The sequence below is a fragment of the Lepisosteus oculatus genome, chromosome 5 (genome assembly GCF_040954835.1).
Source record: "Lepisosteus oculatus isolate fLepOcu1 chromosome 5, fLepOcu1.hap2, whole genome shotgun sequence".
Classification (NCBI taxonomy): Eukaryota; Metazoa; Chordata; class Actinopteri; order Semionotiformes; family Lepisosteidae; genus Lepisosteus; species Lepisosteus oculatus.
In genome coordinates this window covers 40,322,139-40,348,791 of record NC_090700.1, presented here as the reverse complement: position 1 = coordinate 40,348,791, position 26,653 = coordinate 40,322,139, and the positions used below count along the sequence as shown (strand labels likewise).

The window sequence follows — 26,653 nt, the reverse complement described above, 5'->3', positions numbered from 1 at the left end:
CTGTGCCAGGAGCAGGAATTCCAGGCTGCCGAAGCTCCAACCCTCAAGAGCAGCTGCTGTGGACAGAGCAGGCCAGGCCGGGACTCTCTCTCTCCCTGCCGCACTCCAGCCCAGCCATGCAGGGCACCTTCTTCTTTACTCTGGCAGCAGTACAGAGGAATCTGGATGTGGGAAATTTCAGTCTCTGCCCCACTCAATAATTCAAAACCCAGCTGGATGTGCCTGGGCTGACAGATTGCTCTGAAAGTGTCACAGAAAAACTTTTTCTTAGCCCTTTTTTTGGTTCTCCAGAGTATATGTTTGCTCTAGATTTTTTAAAAGTGCAGCAACTTTCAGCAAACGTTCAGATGTAGTCAGATGCAACATGCAGTTCATGTGCAGAAGAGAAATCAGAGGGATGTCATTTCTGATCTCATGCTGTGACCTCTCTCCATGCCCAACACCAGTCTAGTAGAGGCGGCAGGCCTGGCTGTTCTCTTTAGTTCTCCTTCCTCCCAGAGCCTCACACACACTGGAGATGCTTGTCTAAGATGCTCGTCTGTGGGATCGGATCTGAGAATCACCCTCTTCTCTTGGTGGGAACAAACAACCAACCTGATGATTAGCCAGCTGCCAACACTGGATTTTGGAATCAGAGGCAGTGCTGACACACTTACAGCTGCCTCTACGAACTGCAGAATAGCAGAGCCCAATTTTAGTTCATCATTTTGCACATGACAGCCCTCAGTAAACAGCTATGCGCTCTTTATGTATAATTGATCTGAGAACTGTGCACAAACCAGTCGATGCCTTAATCCTCAGCGGGCCCAGATAAGCTCATGAAATTTTCTCTGCATGACATTTGCAAGCTCATATTGTACACACTTTCACAAAACACTCTCAGAATTACAACCACATAAACACATATTCTGTGGTAGCAACAGCTGTCCTGGATCACAAAGTTGAATCTGCAGCGAAATCTACATCACAGATCTACAGCAAAATTGAAGCAAGTCTGCTGTAAAGTGACTCAAGTGAGGTGGGCTATGAAATATTTGATTGCTTGCTCTACCAAGATCATCTGCATCTACCAAGGGTTTGTATATAATTTGGGATTTACTGTATATAATTTAAACCATTCCCACAGGTCAGTCGTTGGGGCTCACAACGTCTTTTTCAAAATATTTTGGCTCACAGGAGACACAGCTGCACCCTGGGTCTTCAGTCTCTATGGCTGGTGCTGTGCAGAGCTGAATGATGGTTGTCAACCAGGACTTTTCTTCACTCTTCCTTGACTACCGGGCACAGTGACTGAAGGAAAAGCAATCCCAGTCTGCAAGCTGTTGAGATTCTGGCTGGTGGTATTCCTGGTCACTGAGGCACTGCTTACAGATCAGCTCTTTCCAGCCTCATGTCTCTGGTATCTTCAGGTCTACCAGCTCCCGGAGTTAATCACCTTTCCATTAATTGTTCAGCAACACTAAAGCCAGAAGCCATATCACCCGGCAACTCACAACTGGCAGACCACTGAAGCTCAGCAGGTGTGAGCCTGACCAGTACCTGCATGGGAGACCTCCTGGAAAAAACTGCTGGAAGAAGTGTTAGTGCAGCCAGTAGGGGGCGCTCACCCTGCAGTCTGTGTGGGTCCTAATGCCACAGTATAGTGACGTCAGATGAGACGTTAAACTGAGGTACTGACTCTCTGTGGTTAATAAAAATCCCAGGGTATTTCCCGAAAAGAGTAGGGGTATTACCCCAATGTCTTGGCCAAATTTCCCATTGGCCTTTACCAATCTTGGCTTCCTAATAATCCCCATCTCTGAACTGGCTTCGTCACTCTGTTCTCCTCCCCACTGATAGCTGGTGTGTTGGGAGCGGACTGATGCACTATGGCTGCTGTCACATCATACAGGTGGGGGTGCACGTTGGTGGTGGAGGAGTGTCCCCATTACCTGTAAAGTGCTTTGAGTGGAGTGTCCAGAAAAGCACTATATAGTGTAATGAATTATTATCATAACATTAAATTGCTAAGATTGCTACTTAGGAACTTAAGAGCCTACCAATCGGGGAGCCAGAAAAGGACGTGATAAGCTATACCATCGTTTCGGGGTGTCAGGAGGGAGTGAGGCACGTGACAGGAGCATGTCACCCCCCCCCTCCGCTCGCGAACTGCAAGAACTCCGTTCGCGTTAGCTCGAACAGCGCGCCACTTCACTTCCTTTTCTGTTTACATCCACTCTAGGTGCGAGCACAGACGTTCTCGACAGACAGTTCTCTAAAGACATCAAAGCTCCGTGTGGCAGTCAGCGCTGTGTAAGAATTTGCATGGAGTTTTTTCGACTGCACACTTCCGGCATCGCTTGCCATTGGTCCAGGTGCTCGCTACACAACCTGTGGCAGGACCTGCTGTCTGTGTTTCGCCCGGAGTAAGAGCTCTCTTCACGCCGTGTCCCATCTACGACTCTAGAGCTGCTGCTGTTCTGTTTTGCCCCCCCTTCAAGAAAGCGTGTATTTTTGAACACCCAAGACAAAAGCGAAAGTTATTTTCCTGTCTGCTTGAGCTGCATGAAGACGCACCAACACGCCCAGCGCGCAGAGGTTTGTTCAGGGGCTCGAGCGCACAGCTGCCAGGAAGGACTCTGGAGCCTCAGAAGTTGCTATGTGGAAGCGGCTGCTATCACAACAACCCAATTTACATGAACTGAGCTGAAGGGGAAAACTTTTCTTTATTTAAAAAAAAAACTTAGCTCTTTGCTCTGCGTGTCTTCGAAGCACAAGGATCCGAAGATGTCAGAAATGTCCAGCTTTCTGCACATTGGGGACATAGTGTCCCTGTACGCAGAGGGGTCTGTCAACGGCTTCATCAGCACACTGGGGTGAGTAAGTGGCTTGCATATGTGCAGTCCCGTTGTTTTAATTGTAACAAGGTGCTTCACAAGTTTATTTGCCTCGCTGGTTCGAACCCTGGGAAGTTTCTGCAGCTGTTTGTGCTTGGTGCTGTGCGACACGGTCGGATTCAGCTGGGAGGTGAAGGAAGAGAAATACACTGCTGAGGTATCCTTGTAGGAGTCGCCCTGGCTTGGCGAGCACTCGAATGGTTAACCACAAACTGGACTGGCGGTCTCCTAGTCTTGGAAGAAGGCTGAGGACCGTGGCTCTGCAGGGCCCGTTCTGGACGCGAGCCGAGCCGAGCCAAGCCGTATCCGAGCGGCGGACTGGCCTCTGCTCTGGGATGCTCTTCCACATTAAGTACTGTGGTGCTTAATATTGAACAGCAATTCAATGTGTTTTTTTTTCTTCCAGAGGCAGTGAGAAGCAGTCACCTCACAATATAATTTTACCATCAACTTGGCTTAGCGTTTAGGAAATTGTATTTTCAGTTCGCTTTTTTAAGTGAAACAGTTCAGCTCGCCAATTTAAATTCCCTACCCTTACAAACGATTGCGTCTGCAATCGGATTATTATTTATTGACAGTTGTTACTCGGGACCTTCAAACACAGGCAAATCGAGTGCAGGTTTGGTTGCCTCAGTTTTAGCTGCGTTCTTTCCATTGAACAGGCAGAAGTCGGTCAGCATGTGCTGCCACTTCACTAGGAAGACTTTAAGTAATTATCAGTGCCAAATGACCATGGTTTAACAGTATTTCAAACACTATAATGTACTGGAGAATATTCTGTGTGATATAAAGTGTGCTGATTATATAATTACATAATATAATTACATGTAATTTTGCAAGTTTATAATGTAATTTACATATAATTACATTTAAAATGCAGTAAAAGGGATTGTAAGTTGGAGCTGTGGTTAGCATTACTGCCTTGCAACCCTGGGCCCTGGGTTCAATTCCTGTGGTGATATCTGCATGGAATTTGAATGTTCGTGTGGGGTTGCTCTAGGTGCTCAGGTTTCCACCCACAGTCCAAAGAAATGCTGGTAGATTATTTGTCTTGTGGGAAAACTGGCCCTGATGAGAGTGTGCATTGGTGTTTGTGTTAATGTCTGCACTCTGATGGACTGGCGTCCCATCCAGGATGTATCCTGCCTTGTGCCCATTGCTTGCTGGGATGGGTTCCGGCTCCTCTGTGTCTTTGTTCTGGATAAAGGGGTTAGAAAATGGGTGGAAGCGGTACCAGTGTCGTGATGTGTAACCCCCCTCTCAGCAAACTGGTTTGCAGAGAAACTCCTTCAAATCAGAAAGCATGTTAACACTGCAAAATATGATTTGGCTCCTCCCTAATTTCAATTGCTAACTGTCCAAGGCATATATCTCAGGTATGATCGCTATCGATCCCACCGCGAGTCTGTAATAATGTTGATTACTTGCATTTGCCCGAAGGACATCTAAGTGCTCCCCACACTGCAGGGGACCCACCCCATCTGCCCTCTGGGATGCCTGGCACACCTGGGCGCGCTGGCCTCTGTGCCCACAGAGTCTTCAGTGACTTCAGCAGCCTTGTGAGACACAGGGGTTGCTGTGCGGAGGCCAACAGGCTCCTGAGGAAGGAGAGAGCAGTCTTGTTTGTGTGAAGAATGTTATCGAGCTTCATTTGGCCCGACACAGAAGATACGTTGTCAGGTTTTAAAATATTCGTGGTGGGATATCTTTATCTTCTACTACCCCTTCTGTATTTCTGAGTTCAGAACGTGTGACTGAGCTGGCAGAAGTTCAGGTTCCAGCGTGCGGCTCTCTGCACAGCGAGGTGGCCACTGTTTGGGTAACAATGTTTATGTAGCATTCCCGTGTTATTGTGGCAAGACCAACAAGCATACCTTTTTAGAGTTTCCGTGTATATGCTTAGCAAATAGACAAGTGACTTACTACTGTACGTATCCATGAAATTCTTGACATCCAAGACACGGTTTGCTGTCATCATCACACAGTAAGCTAAAGTTAGGTTGCGTTCCCACATCTCCAGGTGTCTATATTTGACTATAGTGCCCAGAAGAAATGAAAAGAAAGAAATATTGTGAAATATAGTGAATTAAGTAGTGGCTGTTTATTTACATTGCTCAGCCCACTACCAGTGAGAGGGTTCCAGGGAAGTGATGAGAATGGGCTAGGACTGATGTGACTCATTGATGTAAAGCAAACTGGGGTAGCCCAGATCCAGCACTGCCGCAGTCTGATTTAATACTGTGTAATGCAGACCATTATGGTACCATCTAATAGGACAGGACATTAATGATCTTCCATGTCAATGGTAGCTGTGTAGCAGAATAAAAATGGGAACCAGCCTGTGTTTCATTCATACACACTGATACACAAATATGTTATTTGAAGAAAAAAATGGCTTGGTAACAACATCGTTACCCAGGTTATTTTCATTATCATCTTCAGATTTGAACTCTTTTTCTTTTGTTACACAACATCAGCTCATTTCATGCCATTGGGTGGAGGGGGGGATTCTTAAGAATCACACAGGATGACCGTTATATTCTACAAAGGGCTTGGTGTTTTTTTTCCAGGAAAAGCAAATAACCATTTAATAGCTATTGATATCAGCTTTCTGAGTGCCCGCAGAATGACTGATAAGACTCATGCATGTATCCAAAAGGAACTAAAAGAAACAATTGCATAGATCTGATTAGGAAGAATTAGAAAAACCCCTACATGCATGTCGGCAGTGTGGAGGAGTGGTCAGTGCTCTGGACTCCAGGGTCATGCATTCGAATCCTGAGTGGGTCAGTGCTGCTGTACTCTTGAGCAGTGTGCTTGGCTCCTAGTGTGGCCACCTGCAGTAGTGAGGAGGAGGTGATGGCATAGGGTCCATGCTGTTACTGGGAGCTCCCAGGGTGCCAGCCAGACTCATGACAAACATCACTCCTCTTGCTACAGCTGCATGGGAATGGAAAGTCAGTCATTCTGGCTCGGTGTGCTAGGAAGGGGTTAAAAGATATTGATCACTTCATAGAAAGATTCAGCCTCATTTTGAGTCATGAGTCAGACACCAGTGGAAACTAAGGGGAATAGCTTTGAAAGCTGAGAGCAGGTGACACCTCTTTACACAAAGGGTTGTGGAAGTCTGGAACAATTCGCTGCAATCCTGGGGAGCCTGGAGGTCAGCTAGAAGTTACACACACCGGTGAAAATATTTAAAAATGACTCCAAATTTGCAGTGACAATTAAACCCTGAAAGTAAGGGAATATAAGTCAATTCTGCTCTCCTGCTAAGAGGAGGGTCACTGTGTTTTGTTTACCGTATGTCCATGCGGTCAAAAGCTGGCAGCTGTTTTTTTTTTTTTGCTCTGGCACATCAATCACCTCATTCTGTAAATTAAAGCTTCCTGCAGTTCCTGTGGACGCTGACCAATACTTTCGGTACCCAGTAAGATCGATTAGCCATGCAAGCCAGATGGGCTGTCTGGCCTCCTCTCGCCTGCAGATGTTGTTGTGCACGACCATCCAGAGCTGCTGCCAGACTGCTCGTGCTGCAGCTGCTGGTTTTAATAAGGCGCAGCGGACTGAGACGTGAAGTAGCCATTTTTATGTTTTTCTATTTAGGGTTTCGGCAGAGCTGCAGAGTCACTATTCTTGTTGAGCTTGCTAGTCAGAAAGTGACCTCTGAATGATGGGTCACAGCATTGACACTTTGCATTGCCTTCCTGGCGTTGTGTCACACTGTTTAAAGAGCTGTGTCGCAAGAGACTCTGTGTAGTAATCTTTACCTTTCTGCATCTCTGTTGTGCATCAGTATCCCCTTTCAAGCTTCAGAAGTATCAACTTGACTAAAACATTCCTACACAGATTGCTGAAAATCTCTCAGAACCTGAGCAAGGAAGAGTCTGGGCACTGGCAGTAGCTGAAGCACGGTCTGGAGCTGAAAGGGAAAGGCCTAATACCGCCACTCGCATAAACGAAAGTAGCAGCATCATAAAGCACTAAGGCACATGGCGAAAGATCAGGGCTACCCAAGTTTTACAAAACGGCTACAGAGGACATGGCATAAATATGAAATAGACAAATAGCTAAATCAGCATGCAGATACACTGCAGGAAGGTAGCTGAGGGTTTGTAAGCAGCCCTCGTTCAGATCATTAGCACTGCTCTGCAGCTGTGCAGTCAACTGTGACTTGATCCCGCTCAGCATTCGGCCCGGGTCAATGTAGAACAGACTCAGGGCTGAGAAGAAAGTGCCTTTCATTTTCAGTTGTTCTTTTGTCTGTGCCAAGGATACAATGAGATGGGTGTTTAAGGGTACGTTACCTCGCAGGTTGAGGTGGTTTGTTGGTAACCCAGCACTCGCTCTCTGTACTGCAGTGCCCAGAGCGCTGAGTGTTGGCCTTGTTGGTAGGAGCACCAGGAGAGACCCGTGTCCCGGGGGGGGCAGTTCTTCATGAACTGTGGTCGCCTGCCTGCTGCCTCGGATCAGCTGTCTGAGCTTGTTTGCATGGATCCAGCACAATATTCAAATGGAGAGCAAAGTGACTTGGTCTGGGGGAGTGCAGAGCTGCTACCAGGGATCTTTCACAGCAGCCACATCCCCGGGCAGCACTTGAGCTGTTAACCCTTCGCTGGCGCACATCGGACCTCACTGGCACTCCAGCTGACACTAATGAGCAGTCTGGCACCAGTGACTTTATCATGGTATTATTGTACCTTTACCATTGTTTCCTACATTTTGAGCATGCCTTTAGGTGCTGTGCTGAGTTATGAGGTATTCACTCAAAATCATAGTGAGCCACAGCCAACGAAAGCGTTGCAACCTTTCTGATGTTCTTATGTAGTTAAAGCACTAATGTGTGCACAACTTTCTTGATGGCCATGATCGGGTTATATTATATATGGGAGTACTAGTGTCTAGTGTCACTAGTTGGGAGGCTTTTGACATGGCCTAGCTAGCAAGAGAGCTCAATGGGCCAGTGCCTTCACTGCCTGAGACATCCACAAGTCCTGTACACACGTTTTCAAGTTAAAAAGTACTAACGTTTTGGCAGATTCATTGTATTGTCAAGAAGAGCAGTGGACTCCATCCCTCACCCACTTATGTAGGAATCTACTGTAATTGTTTACTCCTCTAAAATGACCCAATTGAGTGATTTTCCACTAGTAAGTAAGTTGTCACCATTACAAAAAGTACAGCAGAGCAAAAAGCGAAGCTGTTGTGGAAAAACAGAAATAGAACAATTTCGCCACTTAGCAACAGAAACAATGGAACATTTTTTACAGTGTTGCCAACGCTTTGAAAATGTGTTACTCTGTTAATGTGTCATATATGGAAAATCTGTGCAGTGAATCTCAGTGGCATTTGTTAGCATCAATGCAGCCCTCTCCCATTTCTGAAGCAGTTCAGTAGTTTCGTGCTCTCATGCCAAATACAGGATTAATAGAGAGAGACCCAGGGCATGTTACTGGATTCTTCCTAGAAGCCTATCCCATGCACCCTAATCACGAATTTGAGAATGTGAGACAGGTATGTAAATGCAGGAAGAATACCCTTTTGTCCACCCTGCCAGTTCGCCCGCTGATGGGTGCTCAATCCCAAAAGCTCTTCCAGCTGTTTCTTTAGAGACCCCAGATAGTCAGCACCTACACTACAACTGTGCACTATACTGTATTCCAGACACCCAAAACTCTCTGTGCAAAGGACTGCCTCCTCCTCCTCCTGCTTACAGATCCTGGTGCTCCTGCTCTGAAATTTTCAGTACCTGCTTGGAATATCAGTAGTTGCCATTTAGTATTATGAAACATGAAATCAGGAGTGCATTAAATCAGTCCAATCCTGGAGGGTCACAGCATCAGCAGGTGTCATTGCACCTGAACTCTTATCTGCCTGGTCAATGTAATTACTGGCTTAATGGGACCTGCTTAATGCCAGTAACTGCCAGAGATCTGCAGAGTCCTCTGGGACTGGAGATGAGCATCTCTGCCTTAAATCAGATTTCCTCTGTTCTAAATTAGAGAAGTCTAGTTCTTTTAATTTGTGTGCGGGGCACTTCCTTTCAGACTGGGAATGACTCTCGTCGTGCTTCTTTCAATGTTTTCCATGGCAGGTGTCTGTTTTGAAAGATTGTGGTTGCCCTAGCTGAAGGTAGCGTTTGGGAAGAGCATATGCAATATTTCTCCAATTGGAAAGTGGGTCACCTGGCCTTTGTACATCCTTGAAAAAGGGCCAAATCTCCTAATAAAAAAATATCAGGATGGCCGGGACAAGCAATCAATAAAGCGAAACCAGGACGTGTGGTGTGGCCCTGCAGATCTGGCAGGGTGATGTCAGAGTGTGATGATGTGTGGTTCTTACACTGTTTGTATGAGATGCCCAGTGTTTTAGTCCTCTTGCCCGGGCGTGTGGACAATATTAGTTGCCCACAAGCTCATCTGTTCTGAGTGTTGCAGCTATGGAAACCATCATAGCTGGGCTGACGTGTGGGAAAGTGTCCAGTCCTGCAGGTGGAGTTGGAGGCAGCTGCCGTGTTTGGAGAGCCCCTTGGCCCTGGGGTGTGAGCAGTGCTGCAGAGATCCTGCTCCGGCAGCCTGTGTTTGGACAGCAGCAGGAACATCCTGGCTGTGTGACAACACTCCACGGGCTCCCGCCAGCGGCTACTAAAGCCTTTTCATTGGCCGCTCAGTCTGGCAGGCGGGATTCTTGTGCTTCTTCAGGCTTTGGCTGTGTGTTTCTCCTTTTCTTTAGGAAAGGAGACTTCTCCACGTGGGTTCTGTAGTACAGTTTTGCAGGGGAATGTTAGCTTGTGATCTGAGAAAACGTTGTGAAAGTGAAAATGAAATACACTTCAGCAGCCTTGGAATTGAACAGATGCCCTTTGTTAAGTCACACATCCTGGTCAGTATATCAGGTCTGAAATACCCTGTTTTTCAAGTGTAGTGCATGCTGGGAAATGAGTGCTGTTTCATCTCCTTCACTCTTTGTCCGGACCGTGAAAGTGCTGCAGAGCCTTTGCATAATGCTGTGCTGTTCACTGAGGGTGGTAGGACTTGTGAGAGCACGGAGTTCCATGCAGTGTGGGTGCAAAGGTAGAGAGGCTGATGCGGGTAGGTTACAGAGGCTACCCACTGTTGTGGCATACAGTGCTGAAAGCAAAGAGAAGCACAGTAAAAGAAAAAAAACACAGTGAAGTTGTGGGAGAAGCATGAAGTGGAGTAGAAAACTGTGGGAAGGTGTGGTAAAGCAAAGAGAACCATTCCTGGCTTATGAGAAAGGAGTCATATCAGGGGAAGTTAAGGGGGGCTCTCTCCTGCCCAAGCCACTTGTGTTTGCAAGTATTTTTTGAAGCGGAAGACAGTTTATTATTTTAGGTTACCCCAAATAATTTCTTATGGGAGCACACAGATATACCCTTATGTACCCACCCCCAGACTGGAACAGCTGCAAGGTCTGCTACTGTGGGAAGGGAAGAGAGCCCCTCACACAACATTTGCCTCCCTGATAAAACCTTGAGCAAACAGATTGTCTGCTGTGTTTTGTCTCAGGCTTGTGGATGACCGATGTGTGGTGGAGCCTGTTGCTGGGGACCTGGACAACCCTCCGAAGAAATTCCGGGGTGAGCAAGGAATCCTCTGTCGCTCGTCTTCAGGGACAGCCTTTGGGATGCCAGGAGTGAAGGCAAAACAATGAACTGGGATGTAATCATGGTACAATAAAGAGGCGGGGTGAAGCCTAGGGAGTCAGTGGTGTAGCAGAGGAAACAGGTGGTCTGCGATGGTGATATTAATCTCAAATTAGTACAAAACAGTGTACATTTCAGTAGGGCCTTAATGAGCTTGTTTTCACCCATGAACAAACTGACCTATTAGTTTATTTCTTGTGGAATGAGCATTTTACCCATAACATAATCACAACAGAAACAGAGTTTCTTAACCTTTGTGCACCTCCATTTTGCATGGAGTCACGTCAGTTTCTTTGACACTTTCCATCCTGCTTCTTTTTTTAAAGAGTACAGGGGATCTTTCAAAGTAAATGGCCTTTATTGACTTTCTCCCCGATAATGGCTCTGATTACAGGGTCTGTAGTCAGTTCAGATAAGAGGGTTCAAACAGGAAACCATAGCTCTCAGAGGGAGAGTACTGAGTCAATATTGACTCCGTCCCTGATTGGAAAACGCTGAGAATCATGAATTGACTGTGTAGGACAGGTGTCCAGCCCTCTGTGGGCTGGTGCCACCCACAGACTATTCTTTTCACAGGATTCCTAGTTAGTCTTTTTCTTCTGAGCAGCATTTATTCAATAAAAAATAAAATAAAAAAACTGGGACAGGACCTTAACATGATAGGACAGATGTTTGGGGATGCAGAGATGGTCACAACTGTAGAGTGTAATTAGAGCTGAAAAGAAGAGGTATTTCTTTCCGCAAGGAATTGTGGTTGTCTGGAACAAACTGCCCAATTGCTGCTCATGAGGTGCCTCGGGAAAAGTCTGGGAGAGATTCTGGAAAGATTAGATGCTGAGGAACCGAGCAAGTAAGAATGTGCCTGGTGGAGATCCTGTCACCTGGACCCTTTCTGACCTTCTGACCGTTCCTACACAAATCCTGTAGGTTAAATTCTGCTGCATCTGCTGAGCTATCAGGAAAACTCTTTGTTTCCGTGGTGCCCCGCTGTACATTCAACTCCTTTACTCCCCATCTCCAGATTGCCTCTTCAAGGTGTATCCAATGAACCGCTACTCTGCTCAGAAACAGTTCTGGAAAGCCAAGCAGGCCAAGCATGAGAAAGACAAGATTGCAGATGTCGTGCTCCTGCAGAAACTACAGGTGAGTCGCTTGAAAACACAGCATTCTAAGAACGCTCTGGCTGCCTGAGAAAAGCAGAGCGGAGTGCAGTGAAGATGGGAGTACGAGGATGCTCCCGGCTGACATGTCACTCTCACCTTTGCCCTCCTCCAGCATGCGGCCAACCTGGAGCAGAAGCAGAACGAGACGGAGAACAGGAAGGTCCTCGGAGAGGTGGTGAAATACGGGAGTGTCATTCAGGTGAGAGTGGGAGTCAGCAGGTATGGGCTCACCTGAGGACCCCCTGGAGCTGAAATGCATGTACGTTCTTAAACAAGTGGGGAAAATGTTGACGAATGAGCAATTTTTCTCTGAATTGTTCACATTCCACACATGAATATGGGAGGAGAACTAAATAATAATAATAATATTAATTATATTTGTGTTTAGACTATGCAACACTGGAGAATAGCGTGTTTCTAAGAACTCCGAAACTCCAGGTTCGACTTCCGTGTCAAATATTTGCTAACCTTCTTAATCTGAGAGCAAACACGGGTCAAGCAGGGAATGAGAGCCAGACATGTTTGACAGGAGATTAAGACTGAGTATTAGAGCCAGACCTGCTCTGCAAGGTGTGTCACATGAGTCACTGACAGCTTTACACCCCATCAGGTCAAGACATTCATGTTATACCTTGAAAAAACAATGCCTGAGTAATTTGTTTAGGGTGAGTTATATCCTGGTCATAGCTTTAAGAACAGTTACAAAGAATGAGGTCCTCGCTGAGGGGCTGCGGTGTTAAGCCCTGAGGCCCAGAGAATGTGTGCTTCAATGGCTCAGAAGGACGTATGGTCTGGGGTTTGGGAGACACATGGGAAAAACCGTGACCCAGTTGTGCTGAGCGGCTTTACAGGAGGCAGGGTGACCTTGTGGTTAGAGATGGCCCATTTTTAACACTCAAGTTTGTTTAGCAAGATTGGGTGGGGATGGGGTGGTGGGGAGACCAGGGTGGTTGTTTAGCTGACAATGCCTCTGCTCTGTTGTGTGGTGTGTGTTGGGGGAGATGGAGGGGATCAATGAATGACTCACTTGGCAGCCTTTCAGTGTGACTGGATGAGCTCCTGTTCTCGCTGCACTGTACTGCTACTCTGCTGGGATATCTTCTCCAAGCAAAGGCTCCTATTCTGCCTCTGCAGCTCCTGCACATGAAGAGCAACAAGTACCTGACGGTGAACAAGAGGCTGCCGGCGCTGCTGGAGAAGAACGCCATGAGGGTGACGCTGGACAGCACGGGCAACGAGGGCTCCTGGCTCTTCATCCAGCCCTTCTGGAAGCTGCGCGCCAACGGGGACAACGTGAGAGACCCTTGGCACTCGCATGTGCACAAGCATGAGCACACACTTGTTACACTGAAGTTGCTCAGATTGATTAAAGTGGATTGAAGAATTTAAAATGAGTCCATTTCATAGGAAGTGTATGTGATGTTTGGACATGAAATCAAAACTGGAGATTCTAGATAAAAAAACACTTGCTCACTTCTTTTAAGTCTAAGTTTTCCCTATGAGTCTAGCGTGTCATCAGTCAGTTTTCTTCTTTTGCATGAGGCTCAGAGCTTTCTGAATTAACTTTGTACCAGTACACAAACACACAGTGAATGTGGGTGAAAGTCCCGTCTCAGATTAACACACCCTATACACGCCCACAGTTGTTCTGTGCAGCTACACACCTTCAACACAAAGACCAATACACCTGGAATAATACCACACATACTCACACCTATATTCAGCTCAAAGATAGAGAGCAACTGGACTAATACTTTAAGCACACAGGCTGCATACACACGTTCATGACAAAAACAGAGACACCTGAAATACTTAACCCACTACCTCTATCACTGAATGTGTCAAAACCCCTGCAAGCCCACCGCATGCACACAGACACACTCTTCTGCACAGTGCTCAGCCCCACGTAAGAATGATCCTCATGTGCTTGGACTGTTCTTGACAGGCGTGTCAGTGGTGTGGCTGTTTGCGTTCCAGGTGGTGGTTGGAGACAAGGTGATCTTAAACCCAGCGAATGCAGGACAGCCACTCCACGCCAGCAACTATGAGCTTTCTGACCATCCTGGCTCTAAAGAGGTGAGAGGCTAAAATCCCCCATTTCACACTGGACAGACCAGCTTGTTCGGCAGCAAAAAGGAACAGTAGTTCACACCCACAGAGCAGTTTTGAACACTGCCAGACTCCAAGACATTTCCCAAGAAAGCTTCTGGGTGAAATAAGCCTTGAACAATGAAAAGCATCACCCTTATATGATGGTGCCACCACCCTCATAAAAGATTACTGCTCTGCACCATGTTAAAGTACAGTACAGTAAAGTACATGGTAATGCACAGAGTGAGAAATCCTTGTAGTACAGCATAAATGTTTAATACAGATAAATTGAAATGGTGAAATTATCATGCAGATGTGCCATCATAAACTTTCATGCAGGGTGGTGAAGAAATATGGTCTCTGCTGAAGGAGATCTGCGTGACCCCTGATGAAAGATGCCCCTGCATTTGTGTTTTTTCCCCTTAATGCAAAATAATGCATTTGAGTGTGCCTCACCCCCTGCAGGTGAACTCCGTGAACTGCAACACCAGCTGGAAGATCAACCTGTTCATGATGTTCAGTGACCACAAGGACGAGGTGCTGAAAGGGGTGAGTGATGTAGCTGTAATGGGAGTCCTGAATCCTTCAAGACACAAGCCTATAGCTCTTCACTGTCATCTGGTTAGTGCATGTGTTCCACATTAGCATATTGTCCAGTCTTTAGAAAGAAAGTGTAAGAAAGGCCAAAGTAATGTTATTTAAGTGAAGGAGTTTCAAATACAGAAATCAAGAATAGGTGGATGTGGGGAAAAGGAAGAGTCCAGGTCAATGTGGGGTCCCCCGTGTGCAGGGTGTTGGTGGCTTAGTGGCTGTGTTTCTGTTTGTTGTCTCCATGTACCAGGGGGACGTGGTGCGTCTGTTCCACGCAGAGCAGGAGAAGTTCCTGACATGTGACGAGTACAAGGGCAAGCTGCATGTATTTCTGCGCACCACACTGCGCCAGTCCGCCACCTCCGCCACCAGCTCCAACGCCCTCTGGGAGGTTGAGGTGGGTCCTACTGCATGCTCGCACCTGTGCAGCTCTGATTTGCTCCGGCATCGTCTTTGTCCAGAGCTGACTGGACAACGGCTCACACCCCAGTGACCGAGTCGGCGTGCTGCTTGTCCCTCTGTGCTGTGTGGAGCGCGTGGCCGTGACTAACAGGCTCTGGGTTTTTCGGCAGGTGGTTCATCACGACCCATGCCGTGGCGGGGCAGGCCACTGGAACAGCCTGTACCGGTTCAAGCATCTGGCCACGGGGAACTACCTGGCGGCTGAGGTAAGAGGAACAGCACTGGAGTCCAGACTGCCTGGGACGCAGGTTAGCACATGCACTCCTCCCAGGGCTCTACGGGCAGGCGAGGGCACTCCTGTAAGCGCGGGTACCGCAGAGATGATCTTTCATCAAACAGAGAGAGAGCCGGGGCCTTCGATGTAAATGTCCAACCATGCATCACTTCTTGACGACACCAGAAACTGCAGTCCTTTCTGTCTAAACTGCAGCCGCTTATTTGCTGGTTCTCTGGAAATCTTGCTGTATATTTTTGGGCACACTCTGTTTACTGTGTACCTCCTGCACACCCCTAAATAAAAAGATCCAGAACTCCACTGGACCTGCTGAGTTAGTGATAGCCAGCTCTTATTAATTTCTGTGGTGATATCTCTGATGCAAACAAGAGAAAAGCATGGTTAAACATGATTCCACATTTGGAAAACCATGACAAAGTACATGCATGATTAAAAGCTGCAGTATCACACCACAGATGTGCGGTGGTCAGCTTGCTTAAGGAACATTGATATAGGGAATCAAAACTACGAAGTATGCATGGGCAGAATCGGCAGCAGCACTCGAACCCGAGCTTTCGATCTTCTTGGGCTGTGGCCCTCCGGAGGAGTTTCTGCGGTGCCCATGCCCAGCCATTGTGCTCCTGTATGTTCTGAAAACCAGCACTCCCATTGGGTTTTGTTTCTCCACAATCATCCTCAGGCTCTCTCTGGTCGTGATTTCATGGTCTCTGTCTGTTTCTTCCTCTCTTGGCCTGTGCCCTGTGCAAGCCTGCGCGAGCTATTCTCTGCTAACGCCCAGGCTGCGAAGGGCATCTGGTGTTTTGTCTCACAATCAAAACAGGGTGATTGAATATGTTTACTGTGACCAAATCAATCACTGCGAGGGGCTAAAATACTTGTTCATAAAATCCAAATTCTCCATTTTCTTCAGTAAGAATCTGGTCTTTCAGCCACAGAGCCCTCAGACTTGATTCTGCCAGTTTAATACTTATTTAGGTGGTACAGAAGGCTTGGGGTGTCTTTGAACGGGACCCACCTCTTGTTGAAAACGTAATAAAACGATTTCTGTTTTTCATATTCTGCTTCCAGCCAGCAGCTACTGTATATCACCCTGCAGCTCTCAACTGGCTACCCACTGAAGCTCAGCAGGGTTGAGCCTGGTCAGTACCTGGATGGGAGACCTCCTGGGAAGCTATGGTTGCTGCTGGAACTTAGTGCTGCTGGTCTTAGTGGGGACCAGCGTGGGGCGCCCACCCTGCGGTCTGTGTGGGTCCTAATGCCCCAGTATAGTGACGGGGACACTATACTGTAGTGGGCGCTGTCTTTTGGATGAGATGTTAAACTGAGGTCCTGACTCTCAGTGGTTATTAAAGATCCCCAGGCATTTCTCGATAAGAGTAGGGAGCTATCCCAGTGTCGTGGCCAAATTGCCCCCCTTGGCCTTTACCGTGGCCTCAAAATTGTCCCCATGTCTGATTGGCTTGCACTTGCACCTGCGATGGACTGGTGTCCTGTCCAGGGTGTACCCTGCCGTGTGCTCGTTGCTTGCCGGGTAGGCTCAAGCTTCCCACAACACCGTATGGTATAAAGTGTTTTGGCAAATGACATGGCTCATTCTCCTTCCATAAATTTATTTTTAAGATTACCTACTGATGTCTGAAGCATGATGTATGGATTTGATAACCAAACAGTCATTGTCATATTTTACTTATTAATTTTTCTAATCATGAATTCATCTTATTTTGTTTTTGATTACAACCAAAATAAGATGATGCTTGTGATGTGCATATATATATATAGCCAATATATATATATGCGCTATAATGCATGTAAAGTCACATCATGCTATATGATATATTTATATCATAAAACAGCCCAGCAGTACAGGACAAAGCTGCAGTGTGTTCAGCACTGTGACAGTTTGTGCTTGAATTTCAGGAAAACCCATCTTACAAGGGAGACAATGGGGAGACCAGATCAGTGGTGAGTATGTTTTCATCAGGCTGTATGTCGAGGGATTAGTGAGGTGTCTAAGGGAATGAGCAGACTCACCTGTGGGACAGCAATAAAAACATTTTTTTAAAATGTGGCTATACTAACATAAATTTAAAATCAATTGAAAAGGGAAAGAAATAATAAGGATAGTATCTACAGTATATATTGTGATGTGTATAATGATTGATAAAAATAAATATAGGATCTTTTTTAAGTGGATGTAAGCACATTACTTTTTGTAGATAGGTACAGTATGTTAGGCACTATAAGAAAATACATTATGAATGTAGACTCTCGATCATCCTCTTGAGTGATTAGGCACTGGAGCTGCCATGGTTGGTAGTTGGGCAGAGGCTGAGGGATGCAGGACAGCTTGTCCAGTTCAGTGGCCAGAGCTGTGGTCACTCTTGCTGAACCCTGATGAATTTTCCACCTCGGAATCAGTCAGACACAGGTCGCAGCAGCAAGAGGAACATGGGCGAGAAGGTGAAGTATAAGCTGGTTGCTGTGCCTCATGGGAACGACATCGCCTCTCTGTTTGAGCTGGATCCCACCACCCTGCAGAAAACCGACTCCTTCGTGCCCAGGTACAGACTTGCCTCCTGAACACGCTGCAGCAATTCTGAGACGGCACTCTTGATCACTGCAGCAAGGTAGAGGTGGTGCTTTGTTCTAGGACACAGCATAGGGAGCTGTAAATCTTGCCATAGAGCACAGCGCTACTCTTCATTCTTTTTTATGGTCCTGGTATTAGATTCAAAATTTTACACACATTTTGTAAGGATAAAATCAGAAAACAAATCTGTCTGCATCCAAGACTGTGGGGGATAGGAGGGAATAGGTTTATTTAGATTTGTTTTTAGTTGTGCATCAAAATAAAAGTTGAAATTCTTTAACCCAAGGAACTCCTATGTCCGACTGCGTCACCTCTGCACCAACACCTGGATTCAGAGCACCAATGTGCCCATTGACATTGATGAGGAGCGTCCCATTAGGCTCATGGTAAGAGGACCAGTTCTTAAACTACAACTCTGAAGCCTTTTTACAAACCTAGCCACAGTCTTAACTGCCGTCCCAGCATTAAACTAGTAAACTGAGGCTTATTCAGTCTTGCCAGCTATCATTCTTGCACGTCTTTGCTGCATTTTAGTGCTGTAGTTGAACGCTTGTTTCCACAGATTGGTGTAGAAAGTTTCTCTCTGTCTCCTCTCACCCAGCTGGGAACGTGTCCCACTAAGGAGGATAAAGAGGCGTTCGCCATTGTGTCTGTGCCCGTGTCTGAGATCCGGGACCTGGACTTCGCCAACGATGCCAGCTTCATGTTGGCCACTGTAGTGGACAAACTGAATGAGGGCTTCATCAGCCAGAATGACAGGAGGTACAGAGATGGGGAAGGCGACCTCTGACTCGCATTCCTTTTGTGAAACACAGGGAGGGGTTAGAGTTGAGCTTGATTTTGTTCTACCTAATGAGATTAAAAACTAGAAAAATCGTAACATTTGAGCTTGTTTTTGTTCTACCTAATGAGATTAAAAACTAGAAAAATTCTAACATTCTGTATCACCATAAAAACTTCCATCCGATGCAGCTGAATATGTATTCTGAAAAAGTGAATTTGTATTGAAAATTGATATTGCGTCTTTAGTGCAGATCTAATTGTTTTTCCATTGATTGAAACTCACCTCAAGGCGCTAACAAACATCTGTGGATTTAGACCCAGTTCATGGAGCCCATCAGAGGAAATGTGCTGGATGCTGAGCTGATGTGCACTGCCACACTTAAAAGGCATTATCTGACGACTGCATGTGGTGTGATCTTGTAAGAGGGGCGTGTTGCGAGTCTGTGTATATTGACAGTGCAAGTGTGTTAATAACCAGAGACACTTCTAATTTCATGCTGTCCAAGCAGCACCTATGCCAGGTGAGACACAGAGGGTTATGTCCTACAAAGCACTACTGTCCTGCTCTCCTCTCATTGGTTATTCCATCTGGTTGACAGCATGACTGACCGGAGCACTTCCATTTGTCTTTAACATGCTGTGTTAAAACATTTCTGTGCAATTACAGCAGACAGAGCTGTACTGGTTGGTGTAGTGGTATTTAATTGTCAGTATTCACTTTGAACTTGTGGTTTTAACTTTTTCACTGCACACCCTGGTCTCTCATTCCTTCTCCTGCAGAACTCCTGACACTCTCTCTCACACCCCTCTCCATCTCTCACTCCATTGTCATCCTTTCTCTTGTTTTCCTGGTCTCTCTTCCTCCACTTAGTCCTCTACCTGTTGTCCCTTAGATTTGCCATCAAGCTTTTGGAGGACCTGGTATTCTTTGTGGTGGACACACCTAACACTGGCCAGTCCGTGCTGGATGTGGTGATAACCAAAGCCAACCGGGAGAGACAGAAACTCATGAGGGAGCAGAACATCCTTAAACAGGTAGGGGTGCTTCTGCAGGGCAGGACAGTAAGGGTCTGACAATGTCTTGTCTTTGGTATCAGTTTCCCCAGTGTGTGGTCATATTCCCTGTCTCTTGAGTACACAGATCTTATGAAACTCAGTTTCAAACAACAATGCCATCTTAAGTATAGTTTGCCACAGTCGATTTGTCCTTTGGTTTTGTTAGTTTCCCATAGTTTACCCATGTTTGTCTCATTAATTTACTTTGTTTTACCAAATTTCTGCATTGATGTTCTATGCTTTAACATATATTTCCAGGTTTACCTTGTTTCCCTTGAAGCTTCCTGAATTTTTTTTTTCTTTGCTTGGAAAAAAAAACTACAGGATTTTTTTGCTCAGAGAAAACTACGGAGTCAGAAAGAAAGAATTAAGAGGATCAGGGACAAAGAGAGTGTCCTGCTCAGCATTCTCAACTGCTTATGTATGACCTGCTAACAGTGAAGAACCTGCTCTAACTATGGTGTAGTAAATGTTAACAGGGCAGTAAGACAGGTAGACATGGTCTGCTACAGACCATATAGACCAGAGCTGAAGTTGTAGGCTCCCACCAGCCAAGCTCTCCAGTAGTTGAAAATTAGCGTTCATCCAGTTCTGCATCTCTGCTTTATCTTTCCCTGTGCACTTCTCCTGCACCAGATATTCGGGATTCTGAAGGCTCCCTTTAAGGATAAAGGTGCAGAAGGACCCCTCCTGCGCCTTGAGGAGCTGGCAGACCAGAAGAATGCACCCTACCAATACATGTTCCGGCTGTGTTACCGTGTCCTGCGCCACTCCCAGGAGGAATACCGCAAAAACCAGGTAGGGTTCTTGTTAGCCAGGCCCAAGAACCAGCTCCTACAGCCAGCTGACGACTGGGGAGACTGGAACATTCTGCCAGGACATGTTTGCAGGTTTTGCATGCTCTTTTACTGAAGTACTGTGTAAATTTGACAGAAATCGTATGTTTAATTAAAAAGGGGTTTCATTCAAATGCTGCACATTGACATCTCACAACCATTTAGTTCTAGGGGAGCTAGATGAGATGGATGGGGATCATCTTTAATTAAATAGGGGGCTTTAAAGGTGCCTTAGTCATGTGGACATTTCTTTAGAGCTGTCAGTCCTTCACTCCAAGTTGTATTTTTCTAAAGAGATACGGATGAGACAGTGGTGTTAATCAGCTTCTTGCAGCATAAGACAGCACCGCAGTCTCGCCTTTCCCTCCACTAGCCTGCAGAGCTCTTCACTTGGGCGTGGTTGCAAGTGCCTTGCTCAACATGTGTTATGAAAAGGTATTGAGGACATGACTCCACCCTTCCCCTTCCATCACCACAACAGGAGCACATTGCCAAGCAGTTTGGCGTGATGCAGTCCCAGATTGGCTATGACATTCTGGCTGAGGACACCATCACCGCACTGCTGCACAACAACCGCAAGCTGCTGGAGAAGCACATCACCAAGACTGAGGTGGAGACCTTCGTCAGTCTGGTGCGCAAGAACCGGGAGCCAAGGTAGGAAGAACTGATAGGAAGGGCATCAGACTGCTGTGGAATTGTTTTCCAGAGTGCTCATGGAATATCCTTCCTTTTTGGCCAGGTTCCTGGACTACTTGTCAGACCTGTGTGTATCCAATCATGTGGCCATCCCTGTCACTCAGGAGCTGATCTGCAAGTGTGTGTTGGACCCCAAGAACCAGGACATCCTCATCAAGACAGAGTGAGTGAGGCTTTACCCCATGTCTTCCCTCCTCAGGGCTCGTGTACTGCAGGGGCTCTGTGTCCAGAAGTGCAGTATGTGTACATGGTACATATATACCACCCCATTTTGGGATGGAATCCCAATCCAAATTATTTTGGGAATATGTTTCCTTTTGTGAAGAGATTCACTGTTTAATTGTCACAGGAGCTCCAAACATATTCACATCTTGAGCGACAGTGAGATGTGGAGTTTCTCATGAAACAGTGATTGCAGACATGTCATGCCAATGTACGCATGTGTGTGCAGGCGCCGCGTGCCCAAGGAGATGCCTCAGACCACAGAGTACAGTATATCCCTGGAGGAGTATGGTGATGAGGACGAGGTATGGCTGGTGTGGACAGATAAGAACAACGAGAAGCAAGAGAAGAGCATCCGGCAACTTGCGCAGGAGGCCCGGCAGGGGAATGCACATGATGAGAATGTGCTCACTTACTACAGGTATTCCTAGTACAGATGCGTGTGCATAATAATGTACAGAGAAGTTTGTTCTACCACTTATGTAGCTCAGGCTCATTGAATCACTAACCTACACAGAAAGCTACCCTGCTGCTTGCCTGGAACAGGTACACCTGCCTCAGTCATCACATGGCACAGCTGGGCTACTCTCTTGGCAACTGTACTTTGACTAACGTTCTGCTGCAGATGCATCTGTCCCATCACTCCTCAGCTCTTCTAGGTGCACTCTGGTCCCTCTACAACAAAGAGCAAAGCTTGTTAAGAGCAGACCTTGTTTTCAGCAGCCTGTACTTTGGATTTTACACAAGGACAGATGGCTGTCAGTACTAAAAAGCCATTAGTTGCAATGGTTAAAAAACTCCTGGGCGTGCTTTGAGTTTAATGTCTATATGAGTGGTTGACACATCCAGTATTCCCGATCTCTCAGGTACCAGCTCAAGCTGTTTGCGCGGATGTGCCTGGACCGGCAGTACCTGGCTATCGATGAGATCTCCAAGCAGCTGGATGTAGAGCTGATCTTCCTGTGCATGATGGATGAGGCACTGCCCTACGATCTGCGTGCCTCCTTCTGTCGCCTTATGCTGCACACCCATGTGGACCGCGACCCCCAGGAGCTGGTCACACCCGTCAAGTTTGCACGCCTGTGGACTGAAATCCCCACTTCCATCACCATCAAAGAGTGAGGAACCTGAGGCGGTGCTTTCAGTTTACCTCTCTTTTATTTTCAGCCATTTTAAGACCAGTGTGGTTTTCCAAGAGCTACAGTATGATTGTTACCTCAGGGGCATGTACAACCCAGCATAGTGCAGTATTAACCAGAACTGTATAATCCCACTGACCACAATGTACATTGCATCTTAGTACAGGACTGCAATAAATTCTAACCCAGTGTTAAAACACTTCTCTCCATAAATATTAATCCAGTGCTGGAATGCTCTTGTCTTCTGCTTCCCAGCTATGATTCCAACATGGATGACTCTCGGGACAACAAGAAGAACAAGTTCGCCAACACCATGGCTTTTATGGAGGAGTACCTGAACAATGTGCTGAATGATGACCTGCCTTTTTCCAATGATGAGAAGAACAAGCTCACCTATGAGGTGGGTGTACCGCCCCACCACCTCCAGGACAAAGACACAGGCAGTCGTTCCCCTTCTCTGTACCTGTCTGTGTTTTAAACTTCGCCAGGCATATCCCCTATACACAGCCATGTTCACATGATCCACATGATCCACTCTTTAGAGAGCCAGGCTCTTTGAGGATTTCTTTGAGGAAATCCTGACTTGTAAGAGCCACATCTGCAAAGGTAACTACGATAAGTTTGTCTGCTATTACTTTTTAGGTTTGCGTTAAAACTCATCATTAGATGATAAAATCAGTTTAACACTGACCACTTGCAAGCAATGACAGCAGCCAGTAGGTGGCTGTCGTGTTTTCATTAAAAGGTCTGTGCTCATCTCTCTAGGTTGTGAGCCTAGCCCGGCACCTCATCTACTTTGGCTTCTACAGCTTCTTTGAGCTGCTGCGACTGACACGCACCCTGCTGGGCATTATCGACTGCATCCCCAATCCTGCCCTCATGCACAACATGTTCCAGGATGATGTTGCTGGTGAGCAGAGCCTCCAGGGCTGGAGATGTGGGGTGGGTCAGAGAGATAAGGATGGAATTAAGGACTGGCAGTAGTGCAGAGTGAAAATGGAGAGGAGGGCAGTTCAAAGCGATCACAGGAGGAATAGTGGAGTCAGAGGGCTGAGCAGGAAAGACGCAGATGGAGATGAGTCAGAGAAAACTATGGACTCGGAAAGAAAGAATAAGAGGATCAGGGAGGATGGAGAGTAGATAACAGAGGGACAGAGAGAGTGTCTTCAACATTCTCACCTGCTTTACAGGGAAGAACCTGAAGCGCTCTATCCATGGAGTGGGTCACATGATGACCACTATGGTCCTGAGCAGGAAGCAGTCCATCTTCGGCGGTCCAGGACGTTCCAGCGTCAGTGTTGACCCTCAGGCCCGCAGCAAGGACAGCATCGACAAGCAGGATGTGACTGTCATGGACACCAAGCTGAAGATTCTGGAGATCATGCAGGTTTGCCTTCAGCAAGTGCACAGTGGAGACCTGTTGAAAACGTGCAAAATGAACAACTGAATTAAACCAGGGAATCTTGTTTAGAATGGGAAAGCGCTATGTTTACTGGGGAAAATGCAGTGCGTTTTCAGTCTTCAAGGCCTGCAAGGCTTCTGGGTCTCACCACCTCTCAGTTAGTTAATTGATTGTTTGTTAAATTAAGCCAATTTAATCCTTTCCTTAGGGATAAAGCAGGCTATGATAAGCATAGTCCTGTGAGTGCTGAGAAATGCATTCTGTCATCGCAGGAGGCACTTTGCTCCTCCATGTCTTTCCATGACTCTGCCAGGGATGAACAATGCTGTGAAAGATGGATTGGAACATACACTAGGGATGATCCGGCTGGAGAACTACGTTACATAAAGAATTTTCTTAACTCGCAGCGGTTACTGACATTGATGTTTCAGGACTGTGAGTCTTTCTCTGTTCTGACCTTATTCTTCTTTTTTCTCACCCTCCCCAGTTCATTCTCAATGTGCGTCTGGACTATCGTATCTCCTTCCTGCTCTCCGTCTTCAAGAAGGAGTTTGTGGAGGTGTACCCCATGGAAGATGCAGACGCCACTGCTGCCATCGAGCATGCAGGTGACCCTCTGATATGTGTCCTGCAGGAAACTAAGCATTCATTCTCCTTTTCCTTCTACTTCATAATCTGTATCTTTATATTTTCTGCACCAGCTACCATTAACCTGCAGCGCATTGGAGAGCAAGCAGAAGCCATGTTCGGAGTTGGGTAAGTCCAATTTTTGATGTTTGTTCCTTGATGCCCATTGTTTCTATCAGCGGTCTGTTCCTGTAGTTCTTTAGGATGTGAATCACTGGTTAATTGTAACAATTTTAGCCAGAAACTTACACTGTTATGTAATTGAAGATGAAACCCAAAAGACTTGTAGACCAGTGTTATCGAGAGAGAGACCTTGCAAGTTCTAGCTGAAGATGATGATAATATGCTGAATTCACTTCATACGGTGTCTCACAGAAATGTATTTGTGAAGATGTGCATTGTGCTGATCCAGCCTTCTCTCCAACCCAGGAAGAATAACAGCATCCTGGAAGTGGATGATGAGGGGGGTCGCATGTTCCTGCGGGTTTTGATCCACCTCACCATGCATGACTACCCCCCACTCATATCGGGCGCATTGCAGCTGCTCTTCAAACACTTTAGCCAGAGACAGGAGGTCTTGCACACCTTCAAACAGGTAACTGGCCTTCTGACTACATTCAGTGCAGATAGCTTACCTTCTGACAGGTAACCACATTCAAGATGGGTAGTGTATCTGACCTTCTGACAGGTGACCACATTCAGGGCAGGTAGCTCACCTTCTGACTGGTAAGCTATCACTTTCAGGCAGGCAGTATTCAACTTTTGAATGTTTAACACATGTTCAGAATATCAAATGTTAGTTTAAAGACCAGTGTAACTGTGTGTGAATTGTAGTAGTTTAAGCTTCCCTCCGTCTCTTTCTCCATTTCCCTCTCCTCTCTCCTACTCGCTTCTTTCCCTTCCTCCCTCTCTCCATTTCCTGTCTCTCTCTTAGGTCCAGCTGCTGATCTCGGCGCAGGACGTCGACAACTACAAGCTTATCAAGAGCGACTTGGACCGGCTGCGCACCATGGTGGAGAAGTCAGAGCTGTGGGTGGACAAGAAAAGCAGCAGCGCAGGGGGAGGGGAGGGGAAGATGGACAAGAAGGAGAAAGAGGTTAGGGCTGCATAGTCACAGGGGCGGTTCGCTGGGCAGTTTGTATAGAGTGGGAGTCACAACGGATCCTGGGCTTCCCAGGTCAATCCTCAAATTTGAAGTCATGTCTGTATCAATGACAAGTAAAAACTGTATTAAATGCACTACCTGAGAGCCATAGTTAATTCAGCGTTCTTCTTGAAGAGCCTGGTTTTAGGAGAGCAGATCACATATTTTCAATAACAAATTCCATTTATATTTCTGTCCTAATGAAATAAAGCTTACTGCACTGAGGTGTGGTTAGTTTTATCGGAGACCCCTAGGGTTGTGTCAGTGCAAGCTGGGAAACCGATGTCCCTACCCTCTCCTAGGCTGTTCCTGAAGCCCCCGAGCCAAAGAAGGAGAAGTCGGAGAAGAGCAACGAGAACTATCAGATCGTCAAGGAGGTTGTTGTGCTGCCTTGGCATACTCTGGGGTCTAGATGCAAATTAGTTTGTACAGGGCAGGGTGGTTATATTAGAGGGGCTGAGTAATAACTTATGTTGACCTGTGTGTTCAGATATATGTTTGTTTTTTCTGCTTGATAAGCACCCCTTGAGCTTCCATATACACTAACCAGTTCCTGATCCCACCTTTGACTCTCCTGTAATTTCCCTCGGACTCCTCCTGAACTTTCATGACATCCCCTGACCTCTGTCTGAGACCTCTCTGTGACCCCTGTTCCCCGGCAGATTCTGGAGCGGCTCAATAAGATGTGCAGCTCGGGGGTGTGGAAGAAGCAGCAGCGTCTCTTGAAGAACATGGGCGCCCACAAGGTGATGCTGGATCTGCTGCAGGTCTCCTATGACAAGGTGAGTGAGTGTTGGGCACTGTGCTGGGCTGTAACCCCAAGGGGACTTCACACGCAGGGTCAGATCCATCCCAGTTAACCGGGAAACCACACTGTCATCGTCCAGGCTCCTCTAGCACCCAGTACTCCCTCTGGTGCTCTGCGGTTGTGTTCGGTCCGACCTCAGCCTGCCGCAGACATGGTGTTAAAAGTTGCCCTCATATTAGGATTAAAACTGATAATAATAAGCAGTGGCAAACATTGGCATTTCTTAAATGGCATTGCCTATAACTAGACATTAGATGCTGACAAAT

General features: G+C 46.6%; 1 protein-coding gene across 2 annotated transcripts in view; it reads left to right on the top strand.

Moving 5' to 3' along the window:
- The first annotated feature begins 2,156 nt into the window (after window positions 1-2,156).
- itpr3 (inositol 1,4,5-trisphosphate receptor, type 3) overlaps window positions 2,157-26,653 on the top strand; it is a 39,563-nt gene continuing 15,066 nt past the window's right edge. The window contains exons 1-28 of one of the 2 annotated variants that reach the window (XM_015342445.2): window positions 2,157-2,855; window positions 10,406-10,476; window positions 11,564-11,685; window positions 11,818-11,904; window positions 12,840-12,998; window positions 13,683-13,781; window positions 14,262-14,345; window positions 14,638-14,784; window positions 14,960-15,055; window positions 17,002-17,046; window positions 17,503-17,645; window positions 17,961-18,060; window positions 18,276-18,436; window positions 19,351-19,492; window positions 20,150-20,311; window positions 20,831-21,003; window positions 21,089-21,208; window positions 21,497-21,688; window positions 22,134-22,385; window positions 22,662-22,806; window positions 23,172-23,316; window positions 23,597-23,793; window positions 24,296-24,416; window positions 24,510-24,564; window positions 24,865-25,030; window positions 25,370-25,531; window positions 25,882-25,956; window positions 26,242-26,361. In XM_015342445.2, coding sequence (XP_015197931.2) covers window positions 2,767-2,855; window positions 10,406-10,476; window positions 11,564-11,685; window positions 11,818-11,904; window positions 12,840-12,998; window positions 13,683-13,781; window positions 14,262-14,345; window positions 14,638-14,784; window positions 14,960-15,055; window positions 17,002-17,046; window positions 17,503-17,645; window positions 17,961-18,060; window positions 18,276-18,436; window positions 19,351-19,492; window positions 20,150-20,311; window positions 20,831-21,003; window positions 21,089-21,208; window positions 21,497-21,688; window positions 22,134-22,385; window positions 22,662-22,806; window positions 23,172-23,316; window positions 23,597-23,793; window positions 24,296-24,416; window positions 24,510-24,564; window positions 24,865-25,030; window positions 25,370-25,531; window positions 25,882-25,956; window positions 26,242-26,361 — 3,630 coding nt within the window. In that variant the 5' untranslated portion in view covers window positions 2,157-2,766. Of the gene's footprint in view, window positions 2,856-10,405; window positions 10,477-11,563; window positions 11,686-11,817; window positions 11,905-12,839; window positions 12,999-13,682; window positions 13,782-14,261; window positions 14,346-14,637; window positions 14,785-14,959; window positions 15,056-17,001; window positions 17,047-17,502; window positions 17,646-17,960; window positions 18,061-18,275; window positions 18,437-19,350; window positions 19,493-20,149; window positions 20,312-20,830; window positions 21,004-21,088; window positions 21,209-21,496; window positions 21,689-22,133; window positions 22,386-22,661; window positions 22,807-23,171; window positions 23,317-23,596; window positions 23,794-24,295; window positions 24,565-24,864; window positions 25,031-25,369; window positions 25,532-25,881; window positions 25,957-26,241; window positions 26,362-26,653 lie in introns of both variants that reach the window. The other variant, XM_069190397.1, reaches the window with a different exon arrangement.